This window comes from Cryphonectria parasitica, assembly GCF_011745365.1.
Source record: "Cryphonectria parasitica EP155 unplaced genomic scaffold M406scaffold_9, whole genome shotgun sequence".
NCBI classification, from domain to species: Eukaryota; Fungi; Ascomycota; class Sordariomycetes; order Diaporthales; family Cryphonectriaceae; genus Cryphonectria; species Cryphonectria parasitica.
Window position 1 is genome coordinate 295018 of NW_024468917.1, and position 9663 is coordinate 304680.

At 53.5% G+C, this 9663-nt stretch overlaps 4 protein-coding genes across 4 annotated transcripts; all 4 read right to left on the reverse strand.

The window, feature by feature from the left end:
- Window positions 1–2184: 2184 nt before the first annotated feature.
- On the reverse strand, window positions 2185–2877 carry M406DRAFT_282244 (sterol-binding-like protein). The gene is made up of 3 exons (XM_040918472.1): window positions 2845–2877; window positions 2573–2773; window positions 2185–2499 (listed from the first exon to the last, which is right to left on the reverse strand). The coding sequence occupies exons 1-3, from the start codon at window positions 2858–2860 to the stop codon at window positions 2336–2338; spliced, it is 381 nt and encodes a 126-aa protein (XP_040771487.1). The 5' UTR covers window positions 2861–2877; the 3' UTR covers window positions 2185–2335.
- A 685-nt stretch (window positions 2878–3562) lies between these two features.
- On the reverse strand, window positions 3563–5090 carry M406DRAFT_73001 (uncharacterized protein; the record flags this gene model as incomplete). Its single annotated transcript, XM_040925601.1, has 6 exons — window positions 3563–3945; window positions 4034–4149; window positions 4213–4586; window positions 4681–4739; window positions 4826–4862; window positions 4914–5090. The coding sequence occupies 6 exons, from the start codon at window positions 5088–5090 to the stop codon at window positions 3563–3565; spliced, it is 1146 nt and encodes a 381-aa protein (XP_040771488.1).
- Window positions 5091–6443: 1353 nt separating this feature from the next.
- Window positions 6444–7023, reverse strand: M406DRAFT_334143 (uncharacterized protein; the record flags this gene model as incomplete). The annotated part of the gene is made up of 2 exons (XM_040920907.1): window positions 6444–6500; window positions 6634–7023. 2 exons carry the CDS (start codon window positions 7021–7023, stop codon window positions 6444–6446), a joined length of 447 nt encoding a protein of 148 aa, XP_040771489.1.
- A 1348-nt stretch (window positions 7024–8371) lies between these two features.
- On the reverse strand, window positions 8372–9325 carry M406DRAFT_268419 (HET-domain-containing protein; the record flags this gene model as incomplete). The annotated part of the gene is made up of 1 exon (XM_040917939.1): window positions 8372–9325. A coding segment is annotated over one exon (954 nt), but the record flags the coding sequence as incomplete, so codon positions are not given.
- Between the last annotated feature and the right edge of the window lie 338 nt (window positions 9326–9663).

A 9663-nucleotide genomic window follows, 5' to 3' on the forward strand; every position in this document is an offset into this window, starting at 1 on the left:
AGATGGCTTCGATTTCTGGAGCTTGCTGGGTTGATTCTCCTCGTCCTGGTCCATCTGCTCAGAGCCGCGCTTCGTCTTTTTCGCAAAAGGCGTGGCACCCGCATTAGAAGCTGGCGCTGCAGACTCCGTAAGGGGCTCTCGCTCTGTTTGTCGGCGCTTGGGCTGAGATGAGAGAGTATCCTTAGTCAGATCGTTATCAGCGCGTCTCTTCACGGACGCGCGGAAGCTGCCCTGCCCGCCATTTGACCTCGGGGCCGAGTCATCGTCCATCTCCTCATCCTCATCTGGTACGTTGTTTTCCTGCTTCCACTTCTTCAGCACCTCTCGGGAGGCGGGCACAGTCTTGAACTCGTAGAGGCCATATCGCAGCATGATCAAGCTGCGGCTCTTCTCGTACTCCTTGGCGAAGTTCATAATGTTTACCCTCCAGTCCTTCTTGGCAAAGATCTCGTTCGCGGCATACTTGAGTCTGCGCAGGTCGAGGATGCAGAGGAACTGGCGCCGCTGAAGGTCGTCCAGCTCGGATGGCACCAAATGAGCCAAGAACTCATCAGCATATATCGAACCGACCCTGTTTGGGTTCTCGGGCACTTGCTTCGCGAGCTCTTCGCCATCGAGGTCGGGAGGGGGCGACGCGATCCTCATCGAAAAGAGGTTGCTAGCAGCGGTCTTGGACATGCTCCGACCGGTCATGTCGGCAGAGGCACCTCGAAAGGATCGGCCGGGCGTCGTCTTTGGAAAATTCTCGCGTAACGTGTTGGAAGGTACGCGGGGAGAGAAGGTGAACTTGGAGTTATTCATATTTGTGGTGCCGGCTCTGAAGGAGGAGCTTGCAAAGACCCTGCCGGGCGTGTTCGTAGGCACGTCGGAGAAGGACTTTGTAGTGTTGGTGCCGCCCCTAGCCGGGTTTTGAGTTCGGTTGAAGAGTTTCCTTCCAGCCATGACCGATGCACCAGCCTGCTTGGCGTTGCCGGCAGGGCCTGTGGTCCTCCAGCTACCCATAGGCCTTGGAGGAGTGTGCCCTATATCTCCAGTAGTAGAATAGGTGGAAGCAGCCAGACCAAATGACCGGTTGACATTGTAACCAGGACGGACCTGTGCGCGCTGCCGCGAGGACTCCATGATGAAGATGCGGCGCACTACACTAGTTCAGAAGGTTGACTGTTCGAGCTGACGCCGTTATAAGAGGTGGTAGTGGTACTCTAGGTTGGGAACGGATCTCGGAACGTGGCTCGACGTCGCGAGACGGCGCGTCAAGGCAGGACAGCGCGGGGATTCGAGCCGGGCGAAGTCGATGCCACGCGATCGGCTGGAGAGAGGAGAGGGGCCGGGGGGGTGGGGGGGAGGGAATGGGAGGGAGAGAGCGCGTGTATGAGAAGAGGTGGGACTAAAAAAGTCGAACCGCTCTCTGGTGGCTCGAGGATGAATGAATTGGGAAAAAGAAGAAATAAGCCAGACGCCAACAAAGCTTTCTCCTTTGGTGAAGGATAAACAAAGGCGGCAGCGCGTTGCGATTCAACTGGCAATGACAACCAGGAAAGGCTTCATCAAGAAAAGAAAAGAAATCACGCGTCGCAAATGCAGTGGATGCGAAGGAAATGGGAGGAGGAGGCAAAATCTTTCGAGCCAAAGAGGCTATGTGGATGGGCGAAGTGTAGTCGAGGGGTGTCCGGTGGTGGGTGAGTTGCGATGCGATGCGGGAGGGATCAGCTCGCCTGGATCGCGCGACGCAACAAGAAGTCAGGTAGAGAGAAAAAAAAACTCCTGGGTTGGTTTTGGGCGGGCTGGTTTGCTTGGGATTTAGGGATAGAGAGGCGGGCAACGGTGCTGGGCTGCTGGGCTGCTGGGTAAGGTCTAGGGGCAAAGGCAGCCAGCCCACTGACAGGCTGGAAGCGGCGACGGTGAAGCTAAGGGCCCGCTTTTTTCTTAGCAGGTGGTGTCATGGCCATACAAGACCCCCTATGCCTGCCAGTTCACTCACTACCACCGTGATATGTAATCCAACAAGGTCTGCAGCTGGTCTGCAGCTGGCTGACAGTTGTCAGGCAAGGCAGGTCCCGATTTCGACACCCAATACGTCCCGAGGTCGATCAGAGGTTCCTATCTTTGCAAGTGAATCGGATTCTTGATGAGAGCCGTTGCTGTAATATACACTAATGCTGGCCAGAAATGGAAAGCGAGTAGAAATAAAGAGTGTGTCTTAACGCCGGCATCTAAACCAACATCTGCAGGGCTCAATCCAAGTAAGTAGTCCCTCCTTGACTCAGCCAAAACCCCAAGGCTGGCCGTTCCAGTCTGTCCACATCCCATCATATCGCATCCCAAACCGCATCCTCTACAGCTTGGCCTTGGTCTGCGCCTGCTTGAGGATAGGATCCAGCTTGGTGGCCTTCATCACGTTGCCCTTAATCTTCAGCTTGCCAGACATGAATAACCTCTGGGCATTGCCCTTTCCGGAGACGAGGCTAGCGAAGTCGGATTCGGAGAGGGAGAGGGTGACTGTGTGTGAGCCAGGACCATGTCAGCTTTGGGTGTGAATTTCTTTGTGCTACTATCTCCGGGGGATGCGTACCATCAGGCTTGTCACCAGTGCCCTTGGCGACATTGCCCTCGTTCTTCAGATCGATGTGCCAGCTGTCCGTCTCCCCGGCTGCGTTCTTGATCGTAAAGGCATAGATGCCCTTACCCATATCCATCGCCTGCTTCTTCTCGGCCTCACTGGACTGCAGCACCTGGTTCATGGTCTCGAAGAAGGCCGAGGCGGGGAACTTGTCTGTTCAGTTGACCATCATCAGCCAGAGTGATCATCGTAAGCATCACCTTGGGGGGCGTGGGCGCACGTACCGTTCTTCAGCGACATCTTGGCGGTATCTCGATGGGGAGGATGATGACGGTAGAGATGGGGCGGTGACTTATATGAGGTTGGAGCGAAAGCAATAGCAAGTTGGAAAGAGGAGGAAATTAAGAGGAATGTGACCAAGTGCAAGAAGGTTTTATGGGGTTTGGGAGAAGCGTTTAGAGAAAGTCGGGAAATCGCAAGACGGACCGGGAACAGGACAACGTCGGCTGGGTCATGACAACATCCTACGCCGAAAGTTCACAGCGCAACATGTGAATGTTCCCCCAGACACGGGCACTAGGAGCCGAGGTCCTGGGCCCCATGTGCTTGAGCTGCTCAACCTGGCTTAGCCCCCTGTCCCCTGTAGCTCACTGTGGTCCCTGCCCCTACCCTTGAACCTCAGCAGTCTTCCTTAAGTGGGAGACGAAACACTGACCTGTGGTCTTTCCGGCCAATACTCTTTATTTCGAAAGCATTGGCTTTGTATCATCAACCTTTTCTTCTATTTCTTCTGAAACCTATCCTGAAGACCAATTGGGACTCCGGAAACACTTACAGATATGGGTATCGATTTTGAGAAGTCTAGCACCTAGGTCGAGTCCATCAGGGCCATTCAAGAAACCGAGACAACAAAGTCGCACAGGGTCTTCTGCTCGGACCACCCCTCCTTTCCTTTTTGCACCCTTTTGCCGGTTCCAGTCGTATTATTCCAATACAAGATCTTCACCTATGATATTCTACCGAGGCTAGCTCACTCCTGCCACCAGGACGGCCAAGCACCGGCAAGTCACCTTCAAGCTCCCTCCTACCAGTCCACCCGAACTCGGGGTTCGATGACCCGTATAGCTCAGGAACTCGCTCTCCAGGACCAGCCTCCACCAGGACCCTCTGGTGACCATGGTCCTGGCTCGTGTTGACTACACTTGAGCCGACTGTCTGGACATTGGAGCTCGACTTTATCGCCTCCGTTTCTTCTGAAACTGGTTTGCGGCTGGGGAATAATGTCTTGATCCTCCGCGCGATGGGTAACATCACCAGAAGGCAGCCGCCGAAGACCCCGAGGCTGACCTCGGCGATGGTCCAGATCCAAACCGAGGCGAAGTTGACTGTAGAATGGTCGGGATCATCAGCAAAGACACGGATGACGCGTTGGAGATGATCTTCCTCCACTCCTTCACCACCAGACAGGCTTACCTGTAGAGTCATTGACAGACGTCGACGAGGAGGATAGACTATTGAGCAGGCGGAAGATACTGGCGATGACAGTCCTGGTTGGTGTCAGAAGATGGATGGGCCTTGTTTGGATGAGCCTGGTGGGTGGGTGCAGTGGTGATAATGATATTGTGATCTGCTGGGGACGAGGCCACACTCACAGGATTCCTATCACAAATATGCCACACACCGCCAGCTTGTATCGAACGGGCAGGTGTAACTTCCAGGCTTCTCTGGCGGGCAGCACCAAGATGAGGCTGTTGAGAACGATGTCGCTCACTCCAGTTCCCACGGCGAGCGAAACCAGGTTCAAGCACTGTCTTGCCTCCGCGAATTCCCATAGACTTGCGATTGGGTGACACGCGAACAGGGTGAGGAAGAACTTGGCGAGACCCCAAGCCACAGCCAGCGCGGTAAGCATCCTCGTGGCAATTCGCATCGGACGGTTTGGGAAGAGGCGGTAATACGTGAGCAGGACCGACACTTTGACAAGAGTCACATCGACAGTGTAGATCAGGCTGGCGATGAAGGTGTACTGTTGGACAAAGCAAGTATTTTGTCAACGATGAGCACAGGGTGTGTTCAAAGCCTCACGGGCCACATTCGGAGGCGAGGTTCAGCTGACTTACCATCGAGATGTTTGCAAAGCTCACTATTTCCGTATACGGCCCAAGATATAGGCGAACGGCTGTTTTCAAGCAGAACGGTCAAAATTTACAGCCCAGACAGAAGCTTAACCTAGGAATATCGAGGGGGGTTTAATGTCGTGCGCACCGTGAATACTAATACCAACAAGACCCCAACAAAAGGCCTACAATGTCGTTAGAACATCCGGAGGTCAGTGTTCAGAGCGTGTAATTACCAGAGAAGTGATGGCCGTCCAGTCATCCCAGCCCAGCTTGACATCCTCGAGGCGCCGGGCCCAGACACGGAACGCGACGGCCAGAGTCCCCACGAGCGCCAATACTACCAGCCATGCGTAGATCCACTGATGGTTGTTGTAGCCTAGGTCGTCCAAATCTCTCGCTAGGAGCTTCATTGCGTTGCTCGTCGTCATGACTAGTTGAATAATACGCAGGCACGAGAGTTTGCTGAAAACGGCAGAAGCACCTTCAATCAGCGAAGTTTGGCGGGGTGGCTTTCCCTCTTCTAGCAGTCTCGTTATATAACTCGTAGGTATGTTTGCATTCTTGTATTCTGTGCTCCTACAGCAGTGTCTCCATCTCCCCATCATAAACCCGGTCAGGGCCTCTGGGGAGGAAGACAGGTTGTTTTGGTGGGGTGGGGGGGTGAAGGGGTGGCAATATTCCAGGGCCATCATCTCTGGTCAGCCTCAGAGGAATCTTGCCTAGTTGATATCTCTGTGCATGTGCCAAGATCAAGGCAGAATACTTGTGTCCAAGTTCTCAGGGTATTGGTATTGTGAAGTACTATTTTGCCAAGACGAGGGTGGCGCCGCAAAGGAACGCGCCACAGCTGCATTGTAGATCCTGGTCTACTATGGTATAGCGACAAGTGCTCGTGATGTTCCCAACCCCCCAGTCGAGGTTTCATTAGGCAGTTGTGCTTCCCTCCATGGGGGCCTCGTCTTGTGAGCAAAACAAAGTGCAGTGTTCGAAGCCGTGCCACCTATCTGAGTTGCTTAGGCACTTTCAGGTTAGCACGGAAGTAGGCGAGCTGCGCAACGTAGTGCCTCAAAACAAGCTTAAGTAGGGGGCCGAAGGAGTGTGCGGCTCCAGGGTTGGTCTGGCGATCGCGGCTCAATGCTCATCTTGGATTGAGTCCGCATTGGACTTGAGAGTAAACGGTAAGGTTTATGACATGTTGAGTAATTGATAATCACACTACATAATCTATTTTTTCGACAATCAATTCAACACTGCCTCGTTTTCATTAACTGTTACAGGCATGTTTCCGCGAGGCATCGATTACCATGGACGGTTCCATTTGGAGAATTACAGAAAAGGACGAAAACCAGCTATTGTATTTATAGCGATAATGAGTACCAGGCAACTTACATCAATCACTCCCATCAGATGTTGTTATGGTGCGTCAGGGGTACAGTCATGGTTAAATTTTATTTAGTCATTTCAGAAAACGAATAGATAAATAAATAAATAAATAAAAAAAAGAAGAAAAAAAGAGAGAGGGTTGCAGAACTAGCCAGTCTTTGGGACACCCCCCCCCCCTGTCCAAGTGTGTTGCTCCTACACACTCAGGGAATTGTCACTTCATGAACCTGTTATCTACAGACAAGTTATTTGTATCTGTACTGCACCGTGAGAGACTCGCCTCTGAATTGGACCAGGATCCAGAGTTCAATTACTCTATAACTGAGTGAGAACTCTGAGAGTGACGACCTCGAAGGTAGCCAAACAACAAGAGCTGATGTCTACGCATACTTCTTGGTCAGAGGCAGATGCCGATCATTCGAGGATGCAAGATCGACCTGTGCCCCCATAAACATGCCCCGTAATTCATATTCATGCCCGTGAACCACACTCCTCCCAGCTTCGTCTCTCCAGTCAAGCAACCGGCATAGGAATCGTCACACCAGAGACCACCGTCGGCAGTGTCCTCACCACCGCATCGTAGGCCGGTGGCCGGCCCTCCTCCGCACGCTGTCCCGTCTCGTTCTCACCCGAGACCCCCACCACCCTCTCAACCGCAGTGTCTTCCTTCCTCGCCGACCCGTATGGCGGCGGGGCCTCCCCGAGCTCGTTCAGGCCTTCGCCATCTCCAGACGCCGACATCCTCCGGGAGCCTACCCTTGCCACGCCCGCGGTTGGTAGAGCCTGTGCGGTGCGCTCCACGTCCTCATCTCGCCGTGTTTGTGTTTTGTTGGTGGTCTTCTTCCGCCGTCGGGCGCAGTACACGAGGCTGCCGGTCATGGACGCGGCGATGATCATGGCGAATGGGATGACGACGCAGATCCAGACTGCGATGTTGGTACGTTGTGCTTGGAAGGCCATGTCGGGGTGCGCGCGTTGCGTCTTTGTGCTTGTTTTTTTTTTTTGTTGTTTATCTTCCGTTTTTCTCTTTCTTCCTTTCTTTTCTCTCCTCCCAAGAGAGAAGGGTTTTGGGGTGCCTTGCTTTCGAGGCTGGTCTTGACCCGTGGTGGCAGAACGACGAAGGTAACGAGAGTTTGGTAGTATGTAATATTAAATCATAAGAAAAAGTCGAGGTATTGTAGTCAGCCAGTCGAGAGAGGCAGGCCTGTCAATGAGAGAAACTCGAGCTTGACATGAAGTTGATTCTGAGATGCTGTCGAGACGGCCTCAGAAGTTGCGATCCTTCCGGCTCGTGTAGAAAGAGCGACAGGTCGTCATTTCTTCTGCGCAGGAGCAAGGGAAGTGTCGATCAACAAGCTTGTGACGCAGAATTAACCAAGTAATTAAGCACTTACCCAGCTTGTCGTGCTCTCGAAATTCGAACGAGGTTGGAGTGGTCGGCCAGCCAGGAAAAACAGAATTCAAGCGTCATCCCTTGCCTCGAAGGTCATTCCGGATGCGCGCCAAAACGAGACCCGTCACGGAAGTAAGGAATAAGATCTAATCTCGTCTCTGATATCTATGAAGGGAGGCGTATCGAGAAACATGTAATCTTTCTTTTCCTCCATTTCATGCAGGCTCGTGGCTATCTTGAGACGTTTTGTTCTGCTAAACCCCGGGTATTCTTTTCGATAATAATCACAGTCGCACTTTAGACCCTAACTCACGAGAGACAGACTGTCTGCAGTTCTTGGCGTCTCCAAAACTCGTCGCAAGATGTTTCGTAGGCCTCTGCCGCCCACGATAGACGGACGGAGCCAACACGCTCATAACAATGACCACCAAGCTCACCAGTCGTGCTGACGACAAGCAGGCCAAAGCCCATTGAGCCATGATGTACTTCGGATTCAGCGGTCAGTACTGGCTTTGCCAGCACCAACATAGATAATCCTCGTTTGAAGTGGATCGTGCCCTGGGCTTTGTCAAACTCCGCCGACTCGATCTCACTTGGAGCGTCCAAGCGTGCGAAGCGAATAAACGGCGGCAGACCATTTTGAGCAGTCAGGTCCTCGGAAAAGTCCTTGGTATCATGACAATGTAGGGTTGACGGTAGGTCCTTCAAAACACCCTGGATGGTAATCATCAGTGTTGTTTCGTCCACACGTACGTCTTGTGCGAGAAGATGTGCTGGCTCATATGGCGGCCAGATCCTCAGACCATTGACTCTGAGCCATGACCAGCTCGCTGTGGGCTCCATCCCCCATCCAGACCGTTCCTGGGCGACAGTCTCGTCTTGAACTTTGGACAAAGCTCGTCCCTCCAACCGTTCCCACATCATCCCGCGCACCAGATCTGAAGCCCACAGCCCACCGACCAGATGATCCCCCGTCGCCTGCGCAAAGAGATCAGCAAGGCCGAGGATCCCCGCTAGTCGGTCCGTGGAATATGTCATGCGGCGACGGCTGTAGTCTGCGAGTAAGTAGTACCAAGTCGTATATGGTTCGCCATTCTGAGCAGCCTTGTCGTCGGTCACTTGCTGCTGAAACCCGTCAGGCCCCAGAGGTCGCAGCAGCTCCCAGACCGGCCCACTAGCAGAGACGTCTCGGTCTTCCAACTGCGCCTTGGTCAGGCACTCCCACTCCGTGTAGCTCTTTGTGAAGTGGACGGTCCTGCGAGACAGATAACGCTCCTGCAGGCACCATCCGCGCCGGGAGAGCACGCCGCTCTCAGCTTCGCCTGAAGGAACCTCGCGCAGTGCACACAACTGCAGCACCTTTCCTCCCCCTTCGTATTTGAAGATAGGCGCTGCCGGCTGCACGCTCTGCGGATCTGGCTTGCTCTCGGTCTCAACCGGGAGTAACAGTCTTTCCTCGGGCGACTCAGCGGAAGCGGCAGAAATTGTGAGAAAAGCGTCTGAATATACGTTGCGCATCCGCCTCGCCTCATTATACCACTCGTTTTTACAATCCTGAGCAATACACAGGGCGTCGATCCACAGATATGGGATCTCAAGATACCTGCATACCTGGACCGCGTCACGGAACAATGGACTGAGCTGGCCAAGATCAATGCTTTCCATCCTCTGCGCGAGTGTGTCTGTAGTTGTTTTGGACACCTTTTCTGGCTTAGGGCCCCAGCAGTATGTGAGAACTGCATACCTACCCTGCTTGCCCGATCCGTCTATAAGCCTCAAACCACCAGAAGACTCTTCCGATGAGGTAAGGTCTAGGATACGGGATGGGAGTGCAGGGTCAGCAGAGCTAGACTGATGCCGTGAACGCATTTCACATCGTCGGGACCTTTGAGCGTGCCGTGGATGGTTTTGGAGGCAGTCGTCCAGCCACGCACGAATGTGCGACAGGTCGCCTGGTCTGGCCATCGGACGACCACAGACATCGCCAGAGAGTGCCGCTGGAGAGCCTAAACATGATCAGGAGGAGCTCGTTAGATTATTTATTGAAGCAATTCAGATTCCACGTGTGTGATGACCAGTCACAGGGACACGTACCGTGAGCAGCAAGGAGCTCAAACGCATTCCCCCGAGGCCACAGAAGCCTGCGCTCAATGTCGTTGATCTCATGCCCACGCATCTTGTGCAGGCCACCGCCTCGAGGTCTATAG

Bases quoted from the DNA above. Each gene is read 5' to 3' on its own strand.
- M406DRAFT_282244 (XM_040918472.1), bottom strand. The intron at 2,500-2,572 runs GTACGCATCCCC...GCTCACACACAG, and splicing joins CACTGGTGACAAGCCTGATG to TCACCCTCTCCCTCTCCGAA.